The sequence below is a fragment of the Limanda limanda genome, chromosome 12, assembly GCF_963576545.1.
Source record: "Limanda limanda chromosome 12, fLimLim1.1, whole genome shotgun sequence".
Taxonomy (NCBI): Eukaryota; Metazoa; Chordata; class Actinopteri; order Pleuronectiformes; family Pleuronectidae; genus Limanda; species Limanda limanda.
This window is the reverse complement of record NC_083647.1, coordinates 27,811,917-27,838,747: the sequence shown is the minus strand read 5'-3', so window position 1 is coordinate 27,838,747 and position 26,831 is coordinate 27,811,917. Positions and strand designations below refer to the sequence as shown.

General features: G+C 42.1%; 2 protein-coding genes across 2 annotated transcripts in view; both read left to right on the top strand.

Annotated features, from left to right (window-relative positions):
* The window catches only part of sptbn5 (spectrin, beta, non-erythrocytic 5), a 51,167-nt gene extending 42,105 nt beyond the window's left edge, over window positions 1-9,062 (top strand). Inside the window, exons 71-78 of the mRNA XM_061082214.1 lie at window positions 493-600; window positions 770-1,663; window positions 3,779-3,847; window positions 4,231-4,314; window positions 4,395-4,486; window positions 5,377-5,493; window positions 8,546-8,736; window positions 8,812-9,062. Of these exons, the coding sequence (XP_060938197.1) occupies window positions 493-600; window positions 770-1,663; window positions 3,779-3,847; window positions 4,231-4,314; window positions 4,395-4,486; window positions 5,377-5,493; window positions 8,546-8,736; window positions 8,812-8,969 (1,713 nt within the window). The 3' untranslated portion in view covers window positions 8,970-9,062. The remainder of the gene's footprint in view (window positions 1-492; window positions 601-769; window positions 1,664-3,778; window positions 3,848-4,230; window positions 4,315-4,394; window positions 4,487-5,376; window positions 5,494-8,545; window positions 8,737-8,811) is intronic.
* Window positions 9,063-14,538: 5,476 nt separating this feature from the next.
* Window positions 14,539-15,888, top strand: foxg1a (forkhead box G1a). Its single transcript, XM_061083260.1, has one exon. It carries the CDS (start codon window positions 14,542-14,544, stop codon window positions 15,886-15,888), a length of 1,347 nt encoding a protein of 448 aa, XP_060939243.1. The 5' UTR covers window positions 14,539-14,541.
* The last annotated feature ends 10,943 nt before the right edge of the window (window positions 15,889-26,831 follow it).

Genomic DNA, 26,831 nt, shown 5'->3' with positions numbered 1-26,831 from the left:
TCAGAAGTATTTTATTGCCAAGAACGCTCACACATACAAGGAATTTGCTCTGGTTATTGGTGCAACAATAACCAGAGCAATCAACATAGAAACATAAAAAAACGCAAAAATTACAACATACATAGGACAGCAATAAAAAATAGGAAACCAGTATATATTTACTCACTGTTTACTTCTTATTTACTCACTTTTTACCAATATTTATACAAAGTAACATTTATTTTGACATAAACATTTCTAAATAAAAATATATAAAAGATAAAAGATATAAAAAGTGAAGTAAAAAGTGAAATGCTAAATGCAAAAAAGTGAACCGTGTCAGATTGCAATATGCAATGTAATGCAGGTTAATATAATATGATATGATATGTGTCGACCCTCAGATTTACTCAGTGATCCTCTGGTGGGACGTAACAAAGATGATATAAAGAAGTTAAAAGCAGCGGCTCAGGATTGAGGGATGTGTTTGATTTGTGATCGCTGCTCCTCCAGGACTCGGTGTCTGACGTCCTGGAGCTCCTGAAGAGGCAGGAGGACCTGGAGGCCATGATCCTGGCCCAGAGCGACCGCTTCCTGGCACTGCAGAAGAAGAAAACACAGGTTACTAAACACAAAACTTTATTGATATAGCACTTTAAAACACTGAGGTGAAGAATTGAAGACAAACAATAGGAACATTAGGAGAAAAATAAAGAAGACACTCCATTCTCCTGTCATGTTTATGTACCTTTTTTAAAACCGTTATTCATGTTTTCTTCTCTTGCTCCAGCGGGAGAAGAGACTGGGTCTTCACGGGAAGGAGGACACGTCTCTTCAGGACAGGACACCTCCTGCCAGAGTCTCCTCACTGAGGAGGCCATCAGATCCAAAGACCTCCAGGGACATCATCCACAGAGTCAGCAGCGGGAGACGGACAGACAGAAGACCTCCCACCCTGGACGAGAAGACAGATAGTCCCTCCCCCTCTGCCAGTGCCCCCCCGAGCCCGCCTCTGCACCCTGACCCAGCTGGCAGGAGACGAGTCTTCAGGGACATGAAGGTTCTAGAGGAGTCCACCGAGGGTCCTCCTGCTGGTCCCAGCTCCAGCCCGACTGTGGAGACCTGGAGACGTCGAGCCAGAGACTCAAACCCAGACCCCCCCTCCTCTCCAGCACGTCCTCCATCACCTCCATCACCTCCATCACCTCCAACCACCTCCCCTGAACCTCCCACCCCCCCTCAAACCTCCATCTCCTCCTCATCTAGAAGAACTCTGGAGGAAGATCACCGTCCCACATCCAAACCTCCTCTGGCTCCGAAGCCCAGAGTCTCCTCCACCGAGCGGAGGCTTGGGCGTGGCTCTGAGCCCCTCAACCAATGGGAGAAGCCCACTACACCACCTGACTCACCTCGACCAATCAGAGCGCACGTTGTTCCCACTGAAACGCCGACGCCTTCACCGAGAAGACGTCTCAACAACCTGGAGTCAGCTAAACAACCAGAACCTCCGGCTTCTCCCGACTCTCTAGCGCCACCTACTGACAAACAGATGACACTTCCTGAAACCACGACAGCTGAACCAATCACAGAGCAGCTCACTCCTCCACCGAGGGAGCGAGCTCCGCCTCCTCCACAGAGTCAGGATCTGTGTGAAGGTTCATCAGAGGATCGTCCCACAGCCGAGGTGACCACCGTCCATCACCAGGAGGTCTGAGAGTCCACGTTAGAGACGGAGACGTTCCTTTCATCGTCTCTAGTCACTTCTGTTCTTCATTCTCCTTCCTCTCCTCCTTTCTTCGTCTTCTTCCTCCTCTCATCATCTCTTCCTTCTACGTCTTTCTACTCCTCCTTGCCTTCGTCATTTCTCCTTCTTTCTACTCTCTTCTCCTTTCTACTTGTCTCCATTCCTCCTACATCTTTGTTCCTCCTCCTCTTTTATTAATTGTTTCTTCTTCCTACTCTCATCATCCTCCTTCTACTTCTTTCTACTTCCTCCTCCTCACGGTCGTCCTTTCTTCTTCTTTCTACTCTCTTCTCCTTTCTATTTGTCTCCGTTCCTCCTCCTCCTTTCTTCCCCGTCTCTTCTTCCTCCCCTCATCATCCTCCTTCGAAGTCTTTCCACTTCCTCCTTCTCCTTTTTCCCTTCTTTCTTTTCCTTCCTCCTACTTCTTTCAGCGGTCTCTCCTCTTCTTCCTCCTCCTCCTCCGCCTCCTCCTCCTTCTCCTCCTCCTCCTCCTCCTCCTCCTCCTCCTCCTCCTCCTCCTCCTCCTCCTCCTCCTCCTCCTCCTCCTCCTCCTCCTCCTCCCTCTCTCTCTACTTCTTTCCTCCTCCTCCTCCTCCTCCTCTTCCCTCTCTCTACTTCTTTCCTCCTCCTCTTCCTCCTCCCTCTCTCTCTTCTCTCCTCTTCCTCCTCCCTCTCTCTACTTCTTTCTCTTCCTCCTTCTCCTCCCTCTCTCGACCTCTTTCCTCCTCCTCCTCCTTCTCCTCCTCCTCCTCCGGCTCCTCCTCCTCCTCCTCCTCCTCCTCCTCCTCCTCCTCCTCCTCCTCCTCCTCCTCCTCCTCCTCCTCCTCCTCCTCCTCTTCCTCTTCCCTCTCTCTACTTCTTTCCTCCTCCTCTTCTTCTTCCCTCTCTCTCTTCTCTCCTCTTCCTCCTCCCTCTCTCTATTTCTTTCCTCCTCCTCCTCCTCCTCCCTCTCTCGACCTCTTTCCTCCTCCTCCTCCTCCTCCGCCTCCTCCTCCTCTTCCTCCTCCTCCTCCTCCGCCTCCTCCTCCTCCTCCTCCTCCTCCTCCTCCTCCTCCTCCTCCTCCTCCTCCTCCTCCTCCTCCTCCTCCTCCTCTCTCTCTCTACTTCTTTCCTCCTCCTCCTCCTCCTCCTCTTCCCTCTCTCTACTTCTTTCCTCCTCCTCTTCCTCCTCCCTCTCTCTCTTCTCTCCTCTTCCTCCTCCCTCTCTCTACTTCTTTCTCTTCCTCCTTCTCCTCCCTCTCTCGACCTCTTTCCTCCTCCTCCTCCTTCTCCTCCTCCTCCTCCGGCTCCTCCTCCTCCTCCTCCTCCTCCTCCTCCTCCTCCTCCTCCTCCTCCTCCTCCTCCTCCTCCTCTTCCTCTTCCCTCTCTCTACTTCTTTCCTCCTCCTCTTCTTCTTCCCTCTCTCTCTTCTCTCCTCTTCCTCCTCCCTCTCTCTATTTCTTTCCTCCTCCTCCTCCTCCTCCCTCTCTCGACCTCTTTCCTCCTCCTCCTCCTCCTCCGCCTCCTCCTCCTCTTCCTCCTCCTCCTCCTCCGCCTCCTCCTCCTCCTCCTCCTCCTCCTCCTCCTCCTCCTCCTCCTCCTCCTCCTCCTCCTCCTCCTCCTCTTCCTCTTCCCTCTCTCTACTTCTTTCCTCCTCCTTTTCCTCCTCCCTCTCTCTACTTCTTTCCTCCTCCTCTTCTCTTCCCTCTCTCTACTTCTTTCCTCCTCCTCTTCCTCCTCCCTCTCTCTACTTCTTTCCTCCTCCTCTTCCTCCTCCCTCTCTCTACTTCTTTCCTCCTCCTCTTCTCCTCCCTCTCTCTCCTTCTTTCCTCCTGCTCCTCCTCCTCCTCCTCCTCCTCCTCCTCCTCCTCCTCCTCCTCCTCCTCCTCCTCCTCCTCCTCCTCCTCCTCCTCCCTCTCTCTCCTCCTTTCCTCCTCCTTGTCCCTCTCTCTCCTCCTTTCCTCCTCCTCCTCCTCCTTCCACGATGGAAACACAACCTCTGTATGTAGTTGTTGTCTTTTCGATGACTTGATGAACTAATGAAGGATAACCAGTTTCCCACCTGTTGTGTGTCAGGTGACCGGGGAGCAGCCAATCAGAATGGAGGGCCGGCTGGAGATCAAGCTGAAACAAGCAGGAAACAAGGTGAGAACCTTCGGACAGAAATCAGACAGGAAATAGAATTTTCTTAGTGAGACTGAACGACTGAAGCTTGGCTGCTATTCAAAAGGTTGGTAGTTCAACTCCTCAGGTTAAAGTGTCCTTGTCCAGGTTAAAACTGAAATTATTACTGAAGATTGTTCACATAAAAGATTGTGCATTGCTCGCTGATCGTGTTTATTAACAGTTGCTGATCTTGATGTGAAGAATGAAATGACGTTAAAAGCACAAACTGTTTCGGCTGCTTCCAGTTTGAACACATTTTAGCAGCTTGAATGTTAAAGTCTCTTAATCACACATCTACAGCTAATAAAAGAAAGATCTATATTTGAGGGTTTGAACCCAGATGAATGCTGTGTGTGCTGCAGGGTGTGGAGCACTGGGAGGAGGTGTTTGCTTCTCTGGAGGGAGAAACTCTCGCTCTGTTTAAAGATCCAACAGCTGCTGCTCAGGTACGACTTCAACACGACTCAGAAAACACAATCCAGAGAGGCGACTCACTTTAACGTTCCTTGATGTTGTGTTACCCCAGAGGACCTCTAGGTGGCCTCCTATCAACATGGTTGGAGCCGTTTGCAAAGAGAACCCGTTCTACCGGAGGAAGGAGAACACGTTCAAAGTGATGTGAGTGAGAGACTCACACACATCAGCCTCACACACATGTTTCCTCTGTGCTCCTGTGGGTCGACTGGGTTGTGTCTGTGTGTTCTGAGCTGGATGAAGACGAAGTCCAGAAGAGAAACGTCAGAGTTTGGTCTGAGTCTTCTTCGTTGGTATTTTGATCGTTGTTTTCATCAATGAACTTTGTCTTTCCAGCGAATCACGATGTGTTTAATCAGTCACGTGTCTCAGGTCGTAAAGGTTTATATACTGATAGATACTCAGGAATATGATAGAAGCTTATGATGTTTGATGATGTTTACACTCACACAAACAATCGACTGTACAGATAAAAGGTTACGTGAAAAAACCCCATAATAAATGATAAAAGTACTGAACTGTTATAAATTTAAAAAACTAAAATCAGGTATTTTTCTTTATCAAAAATGTAAATATCTCCTTATACATAACACACAAATAGTTACATCATCCTGAACCACTGCACTTTACTCAAGTACATTATTCTACAGATGATATTTGTCTGTTATGAAAGCTTGATATTATATTTTATTTTCTATTACCTATTTGATCTCAGTGTTCTCCTCTCACGTGTTCTCCTGTCGACCTCGTTGCTGTAACCAGGGAGTTCTGAAGCCTCGCTGGTATCAACCAGTTCCTCACTGGTCCTCCTTCATTTTAATTACATAAATCACATCATGAGCAGGTTTGTATCATAAGCTGCTGGGAGGTTCTGCAGAGGTCGTGTAATTATCATCCCTCTGGATTCCATCACACCTTCCTGCTCTGGAGGGAACCACTGTGAAGCTGGTATGTTAGATTAGATTTTCTCTACAATTTTAAATAATAAAGAGTGTTGTTGTGTGTTTCTGTGTGTTTGTGTGTTTGTGTGTCAGACTGGAGGATGGAACTCAGTACCTGTTTGCAGCGTCCAGCCGAGAGCTTCAGCTGCTGTGGCTGAGGAGACTCCAAAACCGTCCTGAGTGCACCAGCAGCGACTCCGACGACTCAGGGTGAACACACACACACACACACACACACACACACACACACAGACACACATACACATAGACACACACACACACACACACACACACACACACACACACACACACACACACAGGACCAGAACCACCTCATGAGAAACACACAACTTCAGAACTTCACTCATTTTCGAAACTCAAACTCACTCAGAAGAGAACCTGCGTCAACAGTCTCCTCATGAAACCACGTTTAAATAAACACTTAAATCTGGAGTTTTATTTAAATCCATCAGCCCCATAACTATTTCAATTATTTTCAAGTGATCCAGATCCAAAGTTGAGTTCCTCTCTGAGCTTCACTACGTTCGATAACAACCAAACAGATAAAACTAAACTCTGTTGGAAGAGTTCATCAAAACAGAATAAAACCAAAGAAGTGATTATTTGAAGCAGTTGATTGGTCGGGGGTCCAGCAGGAGGTCAGTTGATTGGTCGGGGGTCCAGCAGGACGTTGATTGGTCGGGGGTCCAGCAGGACGTTGATTGGTCGGGGGTCCAGCAGGACGTCAGCTGATTGGTCGGGGGTCCAGCAGGACGTCAGCTGATTGGTCGGGGGTGCGATGGCGTCTCAGACTCGTTTCCTTCAAACAGCGTCAGGTACTTTCACATCTCTTCCTTCCCACCGTGCACTGTGGGGACCCCGGGCTCCTCTCAGGCACAGAGACACGCACCCCCGACCAGCAGGACTCACTCTGACCAGCTGAATCACATTCAGCCGGCGCTCGGGGGGGGGGGAGGTGAAGCTGGAGCCGGGGCCACGCAGCGGTCACTCCTCACGTCCGGAGCACGGGGGGGAAATCTCCTTCTCCGCGGGGGGGGCGAGGACATGATTTCTGCAGCTGATATGTTTATTCAACAGGTTCAGGAATAGAAACTTGTCTTCAGCCGTTAGCATCAGAGGTGAAACTCGTCCTGGACACGGGTCAATACAACTCAACACAATGCAAACACAATCCCAACACAACTGGTGTTGGCACAACCACAGTTCAGTGCTCGTTCCGTCAGACTCTGCTCAGACAGGTTGGGCTGTAAGGTCAGAGGTCAAACACACGTGACCTGCTCCATATACACTCACTTCACATCATATGTGATATGTGTTCATATAAACCATATTGATATTATATATCATTTTATACAATAATATTGTCTTTTGCACACTCTGTCTACATATTCTTACACTCATAGTATATTATATTATCTATTGTATAGTCAAATACTTATATTTATACCTCTACTATATATCATATATTATATCATACTCTCTGTATATTCTTTGTATACATACGTCTATATACACATATTTATACATGTGTACATGTTATAATTACTATTATTATATCACTATTACTATTATTATTACATATACTGTTGCTGCCATTATTACTATATACTGCTTTTATATTGGTATAATTACTATCATATATAAATATATATTATGTTACATTATATACTATACATACTGTACTATTTTTATATACTGTCTAACAATAACATTACCATCATATCATCAGTACTATTACCATCATCTTGCCACTGCACCTTATCTACCTATTTATCTTGTGTTTCTGTTTTTATTCTTTCTACCTCAATATTTTTTATTTTATTTTATTGTATTTTATTGTATTCAAATATACCGGCTGCTATGACGACTTAATTTCCCTTCGGGGATGAATAAAGTAATCTATCTATCTATCTATCTATCTATCTATCTATCTATCTATCTATCTATCTATCTATCTATCTATCTATCTATCTATCTATCTATCTATCTATCTATCTATCTATCTATCTATCTATCTATCTATCTATCTATCTATCTATCTATCTATCTATCTATCTATCTATCTATCTATCTATCTATCTATCTATCTACCTCTGATGACTCGATAGCTAATTAGCTGCTAACGTTAGCTTCTCAGCAGCTGAAGAGCTCAGGTTGGATTTAACAGAATCACATCAAATAGATTTGAACAATCACAATACAAATCTCCATCACTTGTCTTTATCAGTAACGAGCTCATCTAACTGCTGGTAGATGCTCAGATTTACTCTTATTACAGAAGATGATTTTCACATTTAATAACATTTCACAAGCTGGAAATTAGACTTTTGTGTTTGCAGTGTTTGCAACGTTATGTTATTAGAATCAGTAGATTTTAAAGTTTTTAACTGAAATCTGACACTTGTCCGACACTGATTCAGAGACAATAGATATATGATACTATATATTGTACTGTACATATTATACTAGATATAGTACCATATATTAGATAAATAGTTTAGGTAGTAGATGTATTATAGTTTATGTAGTAGATGTATTATAGTTTATGCAGTAGATGTATTATAGTTTATGTAGTAGATGTTTTATAGTTGATGTGATAGATGTATTATAGTTTATTTAGTAGATGTATTATAGTTTATGTAGTAGATGTATTATAGTTTATTTAGTAGATGTATTATAGTTTATGTAGTAGATGTATTACAGTTTATGTAATAGATGTATTATAGTTTATTTAGTAGATGTATTATAGTTTATGTAGTAGATACATTTTAGTTGATGTAGTAGATGTATTATAGTTTATGAAGTAGATGTATTATACCGATGTAGTAGATGTATTATAGTTGATGTAGTAGATGCATTATAGTTTATGTAGTAGATGTTTTATATTTTATGCAGTAGTTGTATTATAGTTTATGTAGTAGATGTATTATAGTTTATGCAGTAGATGTTTTATAGTGTATGTAGTAGATGTATTATAGTTTATGTAGTAGATGTATTATAGTTTATGTAGTAGATGTAGTTTAGTTTATGTAGTAGATGTATTGTCCTGGACACTAGAGACAGGAGAGTTGTAGAAAGCCACCGATGCTGGTTAGTTTCCTGGTGAATGTTCATGTATTCAGAGCTGAAGCTAAATGATCTTGAAGAAGCACCAGATCAGTTTCCTGGTGAATGTTCATGTATGTGAAGAAGCACCAGATCAGTTCCCTGTGAGAATCAGATCTTCTTCTTCTTCCTTCAGGAGAGCGTCGTCCGTCAACCTGAGTCTTGAGAAGTTGACCGAGACTCCGGAGGACTCGTCCAGCCCAGTGGACCGGAGCGGTGAGAACCTGGAGAGACAAACGTCCACAGAGGTCCCCGCCCCCCCCAAGCCCCCCCACACCTACTACGACAAGCACCGCTACCCCACGGGGGGGGAGGTCAGCTCCACAGGTGAGAGGACACACCTCACCTGCGTCTTCAGTGACTCTCTGTGGCAGTTTGTACTGACGACCTGTTTCTCTGCAGGTTTACAGAGTCTTCATCAGGAGCCTCCTTCAGCACCTCCTCCTGGCCCCCCCCACCACCAGGACTCCTCCTCTCTGTCCCCCCAGGTGACGGAGGACAACCTGAACAAAGACAAGTCGAGGAGGAGCGTCTTCAGGAAGCTCTTCACCAAGAAATAGTTTGATCTACTGTCGCAAAGTGCTTTTATTCAACATCCTCACAAAGTGCTTTACACAAAACACTGAAGAGTGATAACGAAACCAATATGTGAATATTAATAGACATTATTAATATATTAATTTATATAAAATTTATATAAAAACAAGCCTAATTTTAACTGTAGCACTGAAAACTTCTAGATGTTTCATCAAAATCATCTTTGATTAAATCATTCACAGAAAACCAAACTGATTCTCAACATGTCGGAGCAGAAAAGGTTTTTTAAGACTTTGATGCTTCATATGATTTTTTAAAAGATGAACTTTGATGATTTAGTGTTTTTTTTTTAATGAATTCTATTTACTTATTAATGAGCAATAAACCCAAACATCTTCAGACTCATCCTCTCTCCATTCAATCCATCAATAAGTGAATCATTAAGATAATGAGTCAGATTAAGACTTTGACAGAAATCAAGAGTTCATACATTTATTCAGTTTGAGAAATTAAAGTCAATTGAAGTGTTTGAGTCATTCACACAAACCGGCTCCACTTTCTGATTCATAAACATCTTAAATATCTAACTTCATTAGTCTGCGTCTGTTTCTACAGCTCAGAACAAAGTTATTTATATTTGCATTTACTTCGTTGATTACTGTGAGAATTCATTTTGCACTCTTTTCAAATGTGATAAATAATGTTGAATAAATTAACCAAGTGTTGAAATGAAATTGTTCCTCTTCGTCAGTTTGTTTCTTTCACGGCACGAGAAACGCTGGAATGTTTAATTTATTGATTCAGAGTTTCTATTTTCTGAGGTCAGAGGTCAGAGGTTATAGAAACCACTTCAGGCTTCATGGCAAAAAATCATGTATATACAGTCACTGATCATCTTTATATTTATATTTGCATGTTTTAAAGAGATTTGTGTTGAAGATTTGTTTCCTCTTCGTCAGTGAAGCTTCCTCAGACCTGTGAGAACTGCAGACAGGATGTAGTTCCTCCTCTGGCCTCACGGGGTCGCTGCTGGCGCAGTAATCTGGTTCACCGGTTGATTCCCAGCGCTTGACTGTGATTGAACCATTAACCTGCGGCTGCGGGATCAGAGGATTACTCCTTCATCCATCACCTCAGTTCTCACAGCAGATTAACTAAGTTTAAACAAGTTTAAAGCTTCACAACTCAAACCTTCAGCTGAGCAGGATTCACTTTAAACTCCTCCAGCGAAATTAATATAATGACTTTAAAGATCCATCAAACATTTAATTGAAATCTCAAACACATTAAGAGGGGGTTGGTGGTTGACTCGAAATACGACATTAAATCCAATAAATGAAGAAAACTAATCTTAATTAAATACAAAAAAAACATCTTTACTTTAAACCCTTAAAGATTTGACACCAATAATTAAAATGTGAATCTAATTTAAAACATAGTTAAATGTTAAATGTCCTCTAATCAAATTAGTACATAAACATTTATATATTCAGATTTCTGCTTTGGTCTGATTTGTATATGACTGAAAAGTGAAATGTAACCAAAGTAAAATGACAAAATAAATAATAATAAACTTTATTTATAAATCACTTTCCTCAACAATGTTACAAACTGCTTTACGATGAACCACGAGATAAACAAATAAACAGCACCTGTCAGTGTATGAGTGTTTTTATTATTTGTCTTGTTTAATCAATGTCTGTATTTAGAATAAACAGCTGAATTATTGATCAATAAAAGTTAGAAATCCACACGTTTAAATCATTCAAAATAAATAATGATTTCATTCTAAATTAGATTATATACACTCATACACAGAGGCAGGTTCAACAGAAATACGATTATCATCTTTATTATTATATAACATTATTATATAACATTATTATGATAATAATGATAATAGTAATGCTATGAGCCATGAGAGTGAAACACTGAAGTGAGTTTCGATAACAACTAAAAACAATGATCATAAAATGTTGTTGTGTTATTTTATTTTAACACAGACAAAAAATACTTTGTGTTGTTTTTTATTTGACTCTGTGATGTTTTACTTTTTACAAACATGAACATGTCACAAATTGTTATGTCTCAAAAGTTCAACCTGTGAAATGACGTCATGTTTCAGTTTAAAGTGACGTCATCGCCACGTTTAATCACAACCTGATTTAATGAATCTTGATCTTATATAAATAATGTAAATCAGATTAGGAGCAGAAGATCTTGTTGATCACAGATGAACTCGATCCTGCAGTGAGGCTGGTTTGTGGTGCAGGTCCAGCTCCGGCCGCTAGGAGGCGCCCTCTGTCCTCCTCCTCCGCTGCTGCTGATCCCTCTGAGCCGTAAAGCCCATAATAATCCCAACAACAGTGAGAGTCCTCCCAGCGACGTGTGTTCAAACATCCAGGATCAACACCACGTCCAGGGAGCGGTCCCCCCTCACAGAGCAGGGGTCAAAGGTCACGGGTTCTGTGCAGAGAACCACCGTCAGGTTTGGTTCCACATGAACTTTGACCTCAAACCACCAAGTATCTCAGGAGCTGCGTTAAGAATCAGTAAAAACCCTTAAAGACCCCTTAATAACCACCACTCAATGTGCTGAAGAACTTAGAAGAACCAACATGAAGAACCTGTGGAGTCCTGTGGAACCCAGTGACCCGAAGAACCTGGGGAACGGTTCTCCTAGAACCAGTGAATTTAGAAACCCCATGTAAAACTGGTGGATCCTCACTAAGAACCAGTGGAACCCATTAAGAACCAGTGGAACCCATTGAGGACCAGTGGAACCTCTGGAGCCCTTAAGAACCTTCTCATGAACCTCAACGAGCTCCACAGGAACCCTGAGATCCCGAAGAGAACCCTGAAACTAAAGAACCTCAACAAGAACCAGTGGAACCTCCTGAAAAGGTCAATGACGAATGTAAGAACAGCAAGTGAGTTCTTATTGAATCCTCTCTTCTTCCTCCTCCTCCTCTTCCTCCCCCTCTTCTTCCTCCCTCCTCCTCTTCCTCCCTCCTCCTCTTCTTCCTCCGGTGACACTGTCAATCAGCCTCAGGTTAAAACATCAAAATAAAAGCACAAGGAAACAAACATGGACCTTATAATAATGATCGTTTTCTGTAGTAAATATACTTATATAAATATATATATTTATATAATGTTAAATCATAATATCTGATCCATTCTCAGTTATTTCTCAGAAATTATTTCCATCTCAACTTTTCACATTTAAATTCAGCTTCAGACACGAGACTCCTCCAGAATAATAATTTAAAATATTCACGTTAAATCATGATAATAAATATGAGTGAAACATTTAAATCTCGTGTTAATAAACATTAAAAGTGTAAAAATATTTAATAAAAGTATAAAACAGAAACATTCTCTTTTCCACAGCTGCTGCATAAACTGAGGATGACTTCAAACAGCTGAAGATAAATCTCAGATGAATAAAAAGTTATTTATTAAAACTGCTGTTAATGAAGAATTAAAGAATCTGCAAAAATAATAAACATTTCAACAGTTCTTCTGTGAGGCATTAAATTAACAGACACACACACAGACACACACAGAGACACACACAGAGACACACATACACACACAGACACACACACACACTAGTTTTAGCCTCAAACAAACATCTGATAGATTTTCTATTTTAATATTTTGTATTATTATCTGCAGCATCACGTGACAAACACTTAGTACCAGTGTGTGTGTGTGTGTGTGAGTGTGTGTGTGTGTGTGTGTGTGAATGTGTGTGTGTGTGTGAATGTGTGTGTGTGTGTGTGTGTGTGTGTGTGTGTGTGTGTGTGTGTGTGTGTGTGTGTGTGTACACTGCAGTAGTAGCTGTTCTCTTGCAGCAGCAGCACACACAGTGATTAGTCTCAGGGCCGTAACCAGGACTTCAGGGTGTCGAAATGCAACGCACCTCACAACTCTATTATTATTATTATTATTAACATTATTATTAACATTATTATTATTGTGTATTATAGTCATATATATATATAATATCAGACTTTAAGATGTGAGGCTCTCAAGGACAAATTCAAATAGAAGCTGTCGGAGTCGTTCTTCAAATCCTCGTAACAACATGTGATGTTATATAAATTATATAAAATTAAACACATAATATTTATGTTTAATAAAATCCTGGCGCGGCCTCCACCTGTCCGCGTGTCTGTCTGGTTGTTTACACATGAACTGTGTGTGTGTGTGTGTGTGTGTTTGTGTGTTTGTTCCACTTTGTTGTGTTCCTTGTTCGATTCTCCTCCAACAACAAACCTCCTGCACGTCCCCGGCCTCGGAGCGCGTGTCCGTGCGTGTCCGTGCGTGTGCGTGCACGGTCACCTCCGCGTGTCCGGACCAGGTCACGCGCCCCCGGGGCCGCGCACTGTTTATTTCCGCGTGTGAACGATGTAAACAACCTGAGACACGAAAACACATCCGAGTCAATATGATGAGGGGAGGGACGTGCGTGTGTGTGTGCGTGTGTGTGTGTGTGTGTGTGTGTGTGTGTGTGTGTACGCGCGTGTGTGTGTGTGTGTTTTCCACGCTGCAAAAAGTGTCCTTCACGCACAGACTCTGAAAATCAGATTTTCTATTTTTAAAACGCGTCAGATAATAAAAATATAAAAATACAAATTCAAAAGTAGAAAATAATAAAAACGCTTAATTTTCTTCTTCGTGTCCGTTTCTTCTCAATCCGTTTAATTTACGTCCAGAGAAGTTAAATATAAACGAGTTTGTTTTTAATGTAAATAGATTTTTTTTAAATTCCTAAAAAAAAACAAAAAAATCGATTCAGAAACGGAAGAAGTAAAAATCCTCGTTGTGATATTTTCTCGCTCGATTCAGAGAAATAAAGATTTGATTAAAAATCCCGTGAAGCTGCGAACGAACGCGTGCGTGTGGGCACTTCTTGCAGCGTGCACGCTCCTGGCTGGATGTGTGTGTGTGTGTGTGTGTGTCCCGGAGCCTCCTGATTGGCTGAGCGCTCGGAGGACGCGTTAATATTGGACCGTAATGTCCCCCTGGTTGGCTGAGGACCGGAGCGGGCCAACCAATGCGTGCGAGCCGCTTAGTGGCTGCGGTCCTAATTAATTGCAGCTATCTGTCTCCTATCGATGTGTGTGTGCGTGTGTGTTGTGTGCGTGTGTTTCCTCTTTTCTCCCCAAAGCGAACATGGAATAGTTTGTTGGGCTTCACTTCCCTCGCTCCTGTGCGTCCCCCTCCCGTCCTCCTCCGGTCCTCCTCCGGTCGTCCTCCCGTCCTCCGGTCCGGGCTCCAGGAGACAGGACAGATCGAACCCCAGCTTGGAGCCTCTCCCTCGGCCTCTCTCTCCTCCTGTGCTCCGGTCCGGGCTCCAGGACACAGGACAGATCGAACCCCAGCTTGGAGCCTCTCCCTCGGCCTCTCTCTCCTCCTGTGCTCCGGTCCGGGCTCCAGGACACAGGACAGATCGAACCCCAGCTTGGTGCCTCTCCCTCGGCCTCTCTCTCCTCCTGTGCTCCGGTCCGGGCTCCAGGAGAAAGGACAGATCTTACCCCGGCTTGGAGCCTCTCCCCCGGCCTCTCTCTCTCCCTCTGCCCGGTGATGTTGGATATGGGAGAACGCAAAGAGGTGAAAATGATTCCGAAGTCCTCGTTCAGTATAAACAGTTTGGTGCCCGAGGCCGTGCAGAGCGACAACCAGAACCAGCAGAGCCACCAGCACCTGCACCTGCACCAGAACCAGAACCTGCACCAGTCCCACCTCCTGCACCAGAACCAGAACCTGCACCGGCCCGGCGGCGCGGACGAGCCCGAGCAGAAGCCTCCTCTCCCGGCCGCCTCGCAGCCGGAGCCGGAGCCCAAGAGCGAGGCTCCGGGTCCGGGTCCGGAGAGCTGCCCGGACGAGAAGGACAAGCCGGAGGACAAGAAGGACGGAGACAAGAAGGACGCGGACGCAGCGAAGGACGGAGACAAGAAGAGCGGCAAGTACGAGAAGCCTCCGTTCAGCTACAACGCGCTGATCATGATGGCGATCCGCCAGAGTCCGGAGAAGCGCCTGACCCTGAACGGCATCTACGAGTTCATCATGAAGAACTTCCCGTACTACCGGGAGAACAAGCAGGGCTGGCAGAACTCCATCCGGCACAACCTGTCCCTCAACAAGTGCTTCGTGAAGGTCCCGCGGCACTACGACGACCCGGGCAAGGGCAACTACTGGATGCTGGACCCGAGCAGCGACGACGTGTTCATCGGCGGCACCACCGGCAAGCTGCGGCGGAGGTCCACCACGTCCCGGGCCAAGCTGGCCTTCAAGCGGGGCGCCCGGCTGACCTCCGGCCTGACCTTCATGGACCGGGCCGGGTCCCTGTACTGGCCCATGTCCCCCTTCCTGTCGCTGCACCACCCGCGGGCCGGCGGGGCGCTGGGCTACAGCGGCTCGTCCCCGGGGGGCTACCCGGGGCACCCCATGTCCTACAGCACCATGCTGGCCCAGAACATGGGCAGCAGCCACCCGTCCTTCCCCTCGTCCCCCGGGCTGAGCATGGACCGGCTGGTGGGGGGGGACCTGCCCTACGCGACCCACCACCTGACGGCCGCGGCCCTGGCGGCCTCGGCCGTGCCCTGCGGCCTCTCGGTGCCCTGCTCCGGGGCCACGTACTCCCTGAACCCGTGCTCGGTCAACCTGCTCTCCGGCCAGACCAGCTACTTCTTCCCGCACGTCCCGCACCCGGGCATGACCCCGCAGGGCGGCGGGGGGCTGCAGGGGGCCCGGGCCTCGGCCTCCAGCTCCCCGGGGGCCCCGGCGCCCTCCTCGCTGGCCTGTGACTCTCTGAGACCGGCCCTGTCCGGCTCGCTGCCGGCCTTCTCTTCTTCGGGACTTTCCGGGAGTTTGTCTGATTATTTTTCTCATCAAAACCAGAGCTCGACCTCCAACCCGCTGATACACTAACTCACCCCCCCCCAGACCCCCCCACACCCCCCCTCAGCAGAGAACATGAGTGGAACTGTAAGTTGAACATTTTACACTGAACATTGTAAGAATCTCTCTGAGCAGAGGGAGAGAGAGAGAGAGAGAGAGAGAGCAGCCCTGAAGCCTCCAGGTATTTTTTAATATTATTATCTCCTTCTCCTCCTCCTCCTCCTCTTCCTCCTCCTCCTCCTCCTCTTCCTCCTGCAGGTGTGTGTACATACATGTTCTCAGTGTGTGTACAGTTGTGTGTGAACAGGAAGCTTCTCCTCTTCCTGGTTGGAGGAATAACTTTTTCTAGAATGTGTATTTAAAATAGTTTTGTTCTAATTTTGAGATTTAAAAAAAAAAAAAATACTACTACTATCTTGTAATGTCCGCGCGCATGTTCGCAGTATTATCAGGTCTCATGCGCCGGGGGGGGGGGGGGGGGGGATTTTATTTCCCCCCACTACACTAATTCTTTGAGTTTAGATTTCTATCGTCTTCACGGTGAAATGTGTTTTTAAAAACAGGAAGTGACGCGACTGCGTGAAAATGTCCCCGAGGCGGTTTCTGTCTTTCACAAGTGTCCATGTGTTTGTTAGACCAAAGACTGAGAAGTAGGATCAGTGTTGAGACAAGGGGACAAGGGGACAAGGGGACAAGGGGACAAGGGGACAAGGGGACAGAGGCCTGAACAGAAAATGTCCATTTAAAGCAGATTTAATTCAGATTGATATCACATGTTTGAAACTGTTGTTAGAAAAAAGACGTGAAACGGAATCATTTGATTTGAAAAGTCTGAAGTTTAAATGTCTGGTTCCCGCTGAGTTGTGTGTTTTCTTTCTGTAAAAGAAACACACGCACGTACACGCACTCCTTTCCTTCGTTGTATTTTTTGTATAATTACACACAGAACGTGTCTATTTGTCTGAATTTGGTTTCAACGTTTTTTTAAGAACAATGTAAAAAAACCCGTTTGTTTGACAGAAAGAAAAAAAAAGCCTCATGATCTGATATGATTGTCCTTTAATTGTCGTCTCTAAAAGAAATTTCATGGTTGTGATTCTATTGTGGTCTGATTCTTATTCACGTGTTTGTCGCTTATAAAAGTCAAAAAGAGAAAAAAATGTTTTAATCATAAAAAAAATACAAATAAAAGAATAGGTTACATTCATAACTACAGAAAATCCCTTTGTCTTCTTTCCTCCACTCATCCACCAACAGGTCACATCTTATTATTCATAACCAGAGGAAACTTTATTAATTTCAAACTTTCAGAGGAAATGTGTGTTTTTACTGCGCAGGTGGAATTTTTATTATTTTATTTAATTTTCATTGAACAAACATCAGATAAATTTCAGCTCTGACGCGTCTGGAGACAAAACATGAACATGGAGCTGGAGCCTGAAGCCGTGTCTCCTCCGTGTGTCCTCCGTGTGTCTCCTCCGTGTCTCCTCCTCCGTGTGTCCTCCGTGTCTCCTCCGTGTGTCCTCATGTCTCCTCCGTGTGTCTCCTCAATGTCTCCTCCGTGTCTCCTCCGTCCTCCGTGTGTCCTCCGTGTCTCCTCATGTCTCCTCCGTGTCTCCTCCATGTCTCCTCGTGTGTCCTCCGTGTGTCCTACGTGTCTCCTTGTCTCCTCCTTGTCTCCTCCGTGTCTCCTCCTTGTCTCCTCCGTGTGTCCTCATGTCTCCTCCGTGTCTCCTCCGTGTCTCCTCCGTGTGTCCTCATGTCTCCTCCGTGTCTTCTCCTTGTCTCCTCCGTGTCTCCTCTTCTCTGTTTTTATTTATTTTTTATTTTATTTATTTTTTATTTTATTTGTTTTTTATTTTATTTATTTTTTATTTCATTTATTGCTTGTTTCTCTTTACGCACAAGGTGAAAAACCTTGTTCCGTTCGAAGCTTTTACGCACAGACTTTACGCGTGCGTGTGGAGTCTGTGTGAAGTGACGCGCGCAGAGGTCGCGCTCGGGCTGCTCCAGTGAAATGTGACGCGCTGCGGCCTCCGTACACACACACACACACACACACAGACACACACAGACACACACGCACACGCTAAAGCATTTTAACATTTTAACATTTCTACGTCCTGATTTTACTGATTTTCCTGAACGCATCAGCTGGTTTGTTGGAGCTTCCTGAGGAAACTTCTGTTCCATGTGAATCTGAAGCGTTTTGTTCAAACCTTCAATTCAATCTGCAGATTTATAATGTTTTTATTCTGCGGGAGTTTCTGGTTTTATGAGGTTTTTGTCTCTTTGTGCTTTGATTGTTTATTTTTCTACTTCGAGCCTGAAACTGATGAATCTTAGTTTTTAAACATGAAGCTTGAAATTGATGAAATTGATTCGATGAGACTTTAAAGCTTCTGCGGTTTGTCTGATCGGAGCAGGTTCGGTCTGACAGGGTTCGTGTTGTTGTGTGTTTCAGTGTGTGAGGTGTTGTGTGTTGTGTGTTGTGTGTGACGCTGCTGCTGCTTCGGATGTTTTCACTTTATTTAAGCTGAAGGTTTTTATTTAGTTAATTTCGGAGACTCAATTTGTTTCTGTTGTTTTGTTTACTGCAAATTTAAAATAATCTAAATCAGTTTTCTCTTGATTTGTCTTCGTGTGTTTTCCGTTTCTGATGAAAATGAGTTCAGAGTGAATCTGTTTTCTCTGAAGCGGGTGCGTGTGTCTGTGCGTGTGTGTGCGTGTGTTTTTGAATTTATTTAAACTTTAATCTGCAGGTTTTGTTTCTTCTTTTTTGTTTAAATCAGAATATTTTTGTAATTGCTTGTGTTTTGTCCAGTTTCCTCCTCGCTGTTACCGGATGTAAATATTATAGTAAATATTATTTTCACGCACCAAACGAACACGTGTAGTTTAACGTGTGTTCGGTATTTTCTGGACGCGTTACAAAGCTCAGGTCGCTTCGCTGCTTATTTCTGGATTTCATTTTAATTTTCACTAAAATTCACTGAATGTATTCTTTGTGAAAATGTTTTAATTTAATCTTTGATTCAACTGAACATGTTTTTATTGAAACAATTTTAAAATCACCAGTGCGTGTTTTATTCACAGCTGCAGGTCAAAGGTCAAACCTTCTTCTTCTGGGTTTTCTATCCTGTGAAAAGTTTATTTTCTGACGCTTTGAATTTTTCTTGCATCGAATTTTTACTGATGAAATAATGTTTGAGTTGATTTATTAATAATGATTCTATTTTTATAATAATAACAATATTTTTATATTGTTATTATCAGTTTCTTGACGTCAATTCTAGTTTCACGTCTTTTATCATTTTGTTGAAACTGAAAAAAATCTCTCTCTCTCTTTCCCATGATGCTCTGAGCTTTTTGCGTCACAGGAAGTTTTTGTGTCTTGATATTTTAAATCATTTTATTTGTGTGAGAATTTTGGTTTAAGATGACGGTTTAAATAAAAATTCCGTCAAAGATTAATTTAATTTAGTCCAGACACCAGAGTTTCATTTAAAAATCCTGGAAACGTTTAAAGATTTAAAGTCTTCAGTCTGTTCAAGCTGCAGATCGTCAGTGTTTTCTTATTTAATCTCTGAATCCACGTTTACAGCTTCACCCTGAATATTACAAATATTAAAACATCAGAGGAAGAAACGTCTGAAATTGTAAAATAAGAAGAAATAATACTAATTAATAAATATCTCAAGAAACGTCCAAATCAGAGATCTATAATTTGTTGAGGCTGTAAAACTAGAAAACTCTGGAAACTGTGAAAAATAAAAATAAGCATCTGCAAGTTAATGATAAATATTAATTACACTGTAAAAATATAACCAATATAATATCAGAGTCTGAATCAAATACAACTAAAGTGTTTCCCCCGTTTTACAATTTACAAAAAAAACTAGGAAGGAGGTTTTAAAATAGAAATGAAGGAAGGACAGACAGACAGAAGAAAATAGGAAAAGAAGAAAGATTGGAAGTAGGGAAGAGAAATACAGGAATATAGAAAGAATGAAGGAAGATAGAAAGAAAGGAAGAAAGAAAGGATATGTGGACTTCCTCCCCCTCCTCCCCCGTGTCCTTCTGTTGCTTCTTTTGTCTTTTGACTGGTCACCCCATTTAACATGGACAGATAACATCAGCCTGACGGAGATTGGGTTCCTCAGCAGCGCCATTGTTGGGGTGAGGTGGGGGGGTGAGGGTGAGGGGGGGAGCTACTTGCGTTACAGCCGGACTCGTTTAACTCAGTTTTCTTTTAGGAAACGAACAAATTGCTGCTGAGTCTCTCTTTGTTGTGTTGGTGCTGATCTGGGATCAGATGATCGAGCTGCTGCAGCTTCAACAGAAACATCTTCTCTCCTCAGGAGCTTTGAAACTGGATTTAAGTTGAAAGAGAAACGGTCGTCTACAGTGAGGAAGAGCGATCAGGAAGCAGTGAGCGGAGTGGGATGGAAAATAACACAGAATTAATAACTGGCTCCAACTGGGGAACTGTCCAGGGCCCCCCCTAGACATCCAGAGCCCCAGACATCCAGGGCCCCCCCTAGACATCCAGGGCCCCAGACATCCAGGGCCCCAGATGTCCAGGGCCCCAGATGTCCAGGGGCCCAGAGAGCCCGGTGTTTACTCCATAATATCAAGGTTTCCATAGTGACCGGTTGTTCTACTCAGCTGTGAGTGTGTGAATGTGGTGACAAATACACGTAGTCATGACGACAGAGTAGTCAGTGATGATGTAGTCACGACGACAGCATACTTAGCGATGATGTAGTCATGACGACTGTGTACTCAGTGATGATGTAGTCATGACGACTGTGTACTCAGTGATGATGTAGTCATAGCGACAGAGTACTCAGTGATGATGTAGTCATGACGACTGTGTACTCAGTGATGATGTAGTCACGACGACAGCATACTTAGCGATGTAGTCATGACGACTGTGTACTCAGTGATGATGTAGTCATGACGACCGTGTACTCGGAGATGATGTAGTCATGACGACTGTGTACTCAGTGATGATGTAGTCATGACGACTGTGTACTCGGAGATGATGTAGCCATGACGACTGTGTACTCATTGATGATGTAGTCACTACGACAGTTTACTCGGTGATGATGTAGTCATGACGACTGTGTACTCAGTGATGATGTATTATGACGACTGTGTACTCAGTGATGATGTAGTCATGACGACAGTTTACTCGGTGATGATGTAGTCATGACGACAGCGTACTCAGTGATGATGTAGTTATGACCAACGACTACTTAGCGATGAGAAATTGAAGATGTATTTTTTGGTCACATTATGATTCTTTGTTGCCGGGTAGATTCCTGTCAGCTGATCGATTCTGCACAGATAATGAATCAGTGGGGGCCCAACATCAACTGTTGCCCTGGGGCCTCCTGTAAGGTTAATCCGGCCCTGCTGCTGAGATCATCACTGTGGACAAAGACAATAAATAATTCAAAGATTTCTCTGAATATATTTCATCAACCAGACAGTTAACAAGATAATAAACTAAATAAATAAAGATTAATACAGTTTGTGTAAATGCAAATTAATCCCAACGGTTTATTTTCTGTTCACCAGGAGAAAAAGTGAAATATCACAAAAGACTGGGAACCACTAAAATAATAAAATATACTATAACGTGTAATAATGTATTATATATGATGACCTAATGTAATATAATTTAATATAATATAACAATATATAATAAAGATGTTGACATTATGACCATCTGAATTGAATGTATTAAAGGGTCAGTGCTCATTATGTGGATGCAGAAGATTTATCCAAACATACTCGTTTTCATCTGCAGGTTAAAACAACACAATTAATAAATCAATAACAACTAACAGGTCTGACATTTGTAAACACAAATACAGACAATTAGAGAAACAGACGCATCAAGAACAATCACATGAACAATCAAAGAAAACACTGACAATAGAGAAAGCACCGACAATTATTAGTAAAACAACAACATAGTCCAACAACTATAACTTTTCATTTATTTGCAAACAAAGTAAATACGGAACTAATCAGGTTTAATTTTAAATGGAGAATATTAGAGCTTCACTGAACAAAGGTTAAAAACACTTTTTGTTTACGAGCATTAAACAATGAAAACCAGTTAAACAGTGATTCTAGTTTCAGTCCATTTCAGTAATTGATCAGTTTAAAAGTTGATAAACTTAATAAAGAGTTTTGATGAAGATGAAGCTGCTTTTTGCAGCTTCTGTTTATTTCTCTAAATTACGGACTGCTCCTTTAAGAGAAGTCTGTAACTTTGTGATTTGGCTTCATACAAATAAAGTTGAGCCTAATCAAGTTTTCAAAAAGATATTTGAACAAAATGAAATAACATAATTTGTTTCAGAATTAAACTCAATAGTTTTTACAGTGAAGAATTAAATCGGACAAACTATGAGAGAAAATAATTCAAATTTATTAAAAACTAGATTTGTTTCTGCAAAATCACGAAAGATAATTTCATTATTTTACTGTTTTATTGCTTTAATCCACGTTATTTCTTGTCTCATGAAATCAGATCAAAAGTGTTTTGTTCCGTTGATTTGTTTTTAAAAATTAAAACGAAAACACTAAACAGAAAGAGATTCAAACATTTTAACAATTTGAAATCTGAATGAATCATCAAATTTTAACGGTTTTCGTTTAAAATCCAGGAAACATAGTTTTTATTCTGAAGGTTTGAGCTCAGCTTTTAATTTCCGTAAAAACCCACGTGTTTAAAACGGAATCGATAATTAACGAATAACAATAATTTATAAAATATCCAAAACAAAACAGTAAGAAATAAAACATATTTAAGTGAGTGAAGCTGTAGATTATTTATTTATTTATCGTGCGTGTGCGCGCGTGTATGAACACTTTCATGGTTTAACCTGTTAAAGCGTCGCGCGCGGCCTCGTCCTCGCGTGATTTCATCGTTATTACGGTTTTTTATTATTATTTTTCACAGTGTGACGTGACTCAAACCCCCGGAGCCCCGGACCCCCGGACCCCCAGGGGCCTGGACCCGGGACTCAGACCCGGGACTATATATATATATATGAATCCATCAGGAGTCTGTGCTCTTTTTAAAATATCTACATTTATAAACTGAAATGGTTTTGTATTTATAAATCTCTTTTCTAGTCTTGATGACTCAAAGCTCTTTACAGTTTTACATTCACACACATTCATACAGAGCATCTATTGGCAGCACTTTGTTGTTCTAGTCCAAACTCAGAGTAGTTGTTGTGCAGCCTTTTCAGGGTGCTTCATTATGTTTTATATAATATGTTCATAATATTTTCCCATGTTTTATATCATATAACATGTTTATAGGGATATTATCACAGAAGCGAGGCACTGAACAGAATCAGTTTCTAACTTTATTACATTAAAACACGTCTGTGTGAACTCAATGTTTCAAGTTAAGTTTCTCGATTGTTCGTCGTCACATTTCGTGACACTGGAAGTTTTGAGTGAATCAATAAAGTTTCTCTTGAATCCACTGATGTTTGATTCAGAACAAACAGGAGAATATCAAGTGTCAGTGAACGATGGATTAATCTTCAGCTCCGAGTTTCTCCTCATCTGGGACATGATCAGATAAAGTACAAGTACCTGCACCTACGTGTATTCCTGAGTACATGTACACGTTCTTTCCTGCGTGGTACAGACGATCCTTTCCGGTCACAACGACCAATGAGAAGATGCGGATTGAGTTTCGCCTCGTTCACTGCAGGGCCGGATTAACCTCCTGGGGGGGCTTGTTGGTGGGCCCCTTCTGGCCCCTCCCACCAACTCATGCTCCAGAGTGGATCAGTTAATTGACAGAAACAATTCATTAGCAACAATTTTGACATTTTAAAGTTTTCTGTGATGAAACCAGACATTTGAAAAACAAATATTACTCAACAGTTCAAACGTCCACTGTATTTACAGAGAAAGAAAAGGCTCATTTCTGCTCTTTTCGAACTTAACTTTATTTCACCTTCATTTTTAGTTATTTCCACATAATTTGTTTCTAATTAAAGGTTGAAATGAACTTTATTTTGGTGAAGAATAAAACCGGCACAGATGTGACGGATCAGACGCCGGCAGGTGAGAAGCTGCTGTTGGGTTCAAACCGCCGGGTTCGGCCCACAGACGCTGAAGAGGATCCACAGAGTCCAGGAGCACAAGGCTCAGGGTCGACTACGGGTTCGAGTCCCTTCCACCTGGTTGTGAGACATTCAATCCATTTGTATAGCGTCTCTCTGTCTCTCTGTGTCTCTGTCTCTCTGTCTCTCTGTCTCTCTCTGTCTGTTGTCTCCATATTCTCTTTAGCTCCTTCTGTGACGTTTCGGTCTGTTTTTTTTCTTTCTGTTTTGAACAGCTAATCTGGATTTGATTGGTTCAGATGAGAAACCGGTGTCCAGGCAACACACACACACACACACACACACACACACACACACACACACACACACACACACACACACACACACAGACACACACATGGCTTCACAGGAACCTGAACCATATTAACTTGTTGCCTAACCCGAGACTTAAACCCTAACTGGGACGTCTGGTCCCCACAACATGAGGATAACACCTGGACCACACACGACTCTCGCTCCATGTCTGGTTTAAGTTCCTCTGAGCAAGGCAGCAAACCTTCTGAAGTGTAAGAGAGGAAGTGTAGAGCACGGCCGGAATAACCTCCTCAGGGGCCCCGGGCAGTAAAAGGTTGCTGGTCCCCCGGTGCCCGGAGCGTGTCCTTAACTCCAGAGACAAACCTGCAGCCTGGGATTCCCTGTTTCATCCTCAGGTTCAGATTCAAACAAATCATTTCACTTTAGATTCTGAACAAAAACAGTGTCAGGGTCAAATGTGAATATTGATAATATTAGACAATAGTAAGTTTTTTTTCTACGATTGGATATGTCTCCGATGTTTTGATAATGAAAACTATTGTTCACAAATACAACTTAAGGTCTCGACCTCACGATGTAAAGAGCTTTGACAAAATGTATATTATGATTACGTGATTTAAATAAAATTGAATCAGAACGACCTGACAACGAACGAGCTGAATATGAAATGAGTTATCTTACACGTCACTTCTAATTTTCTAATAAACGTATGGATGTAATAACAATCTGGTTCCAGACGAGGCCTCGGGCGAAGCCGCCATCTTGGATTCTACTCTCGTCCGGTGAATTTATAAATAAAAGTGTTTATTTTCTTTATTATTTAGATTTATTTCATTTTAACTTCTTGTTTTATTGATACGGTTTGATTATGAATTGTTTGTGTATTCACGGGACTGAAATCCCAAACCTGCATCATGTGACTTCATGAACCATGAAGACCAGGAGGACGTGGCTGAAAGCTCCAGACCAGCGGAACCACCAGGTAAGACTGATTTGTTTCTGATGATGTTTTTAATATTTAACTTTAATGTGAAAACTCCAAATGACACTTTTTCACTCGTGTCGCTGCATTTAATGTTTTATGATTTATTGATTCATAGCTTTAATTATAAAACGGTGAAGGATCTTAAATTACACAAAACACAGCAGTTGTGTGAGATGTTGTCGTTCGTACCAATAGACCAGAAGTCACTGAAACCTGTCTTCTCCCTCTGACCAGCAGGGGGCGACTCCACTGGTAGTTTCTATAGAAGTCCATTTATTGCCAGTTATTGACAGGTAGTAGTGAAGCAGGTGTAGGTGGGCGTGTACTCGAACTCAGGCTCCACCCCCCCCCGTTTCTCCAAATATGGTCACCTCTGGTTTCAACAAACCAAGATGGCGCCGAACATGATGTGAAACTGAGGCTCACAAACCGACAGCTGTCGTCACGGTGACGGACACTTGATCTAACACAGGGATGAAGCAAACTATTAATTTAGTTAATTCAGATTTATTTATTTATATTTATTTAAAGTTGATGTAGAAGAGTTTGTGACGTCAATGTGACAAGGCAACGTTCATAAGCTTTAATTCATGTTTTTATTGGTTAACTGCTCGGTTATAAGAAATAACAACTATTAACTTTTTATTATCATGAAAGCTGCAGATTTGATGGATTTTTAATTATTTTTTTATTACTTTATATTTAGTTTCATTATTAGTTGACGGACAAAATAAAGGCTCATGAGGATACGAGAAACAAAACACGCATTATTAATCACATATCATCATAATTATTATATTATAATTATTAGTCACACAAAACAACAGATTCAATGAATCATTAGAAAAAAGTGAAACCACATTATGATAATAATTGTTATTACTGATAACATCATTATTTTTATTTACAGCACTTTTCTTAACAAAGTTACAAAGTGAACTACAAAAACAAAATTCAGTTCAAGGGGATAAAATGTTTTTACACAAAAACAACAGATTTATATACATTTAAATAGATAAACATTTAAATGTATAGAAACACAAACGTTATAAAAACACTAGATTTAAACAATGATGTATGTTGAAGAATATGATAGAAATAATAAAGCTTCAATGTGGAATAAAAAATTTACTGCGTCGCTTGTGTAAAAGTCTCCATGAATAACAACATATTGGAATGTTAATTATTACTGGATGGATTCTGCTCCTTTCATCAATAAAACATTATTAAATGATTTATTAAACAGTAATAAATCATTGATTTTAAATGTTCCTTCATCAGTTCAGTTTCTAATTAAATAGATTTTATTCAGAAATGCTCAGAACCATGTGGTTAATTCTCACTATTGTATATTCATGTACTTGTTAAATTTATTTCTCACAATTTACCGGAATCAATCAAAGTGACTAAAAGTTTGAATCACATGAAGTTAAATAAAAGGAATTCTAGTCAAGTATAAAGTGGAATAAAATGTTGATACTTATTAAAACTAGTATCAAGTGCTGTACTTGATTAAATGTACTTATTTACCACAGTAAACATGCGTATTTAATATGATCTAA

What these genes read in the sequence shown, in the direction of transcription:
- foxg1a (XM_061083260.1), top strand. Translation starts at nt 14,542, where the DNA reads ATGTTGGATATGGGAGAACGCAAAGAGGTGAAAATGATTCCGAAGTCC.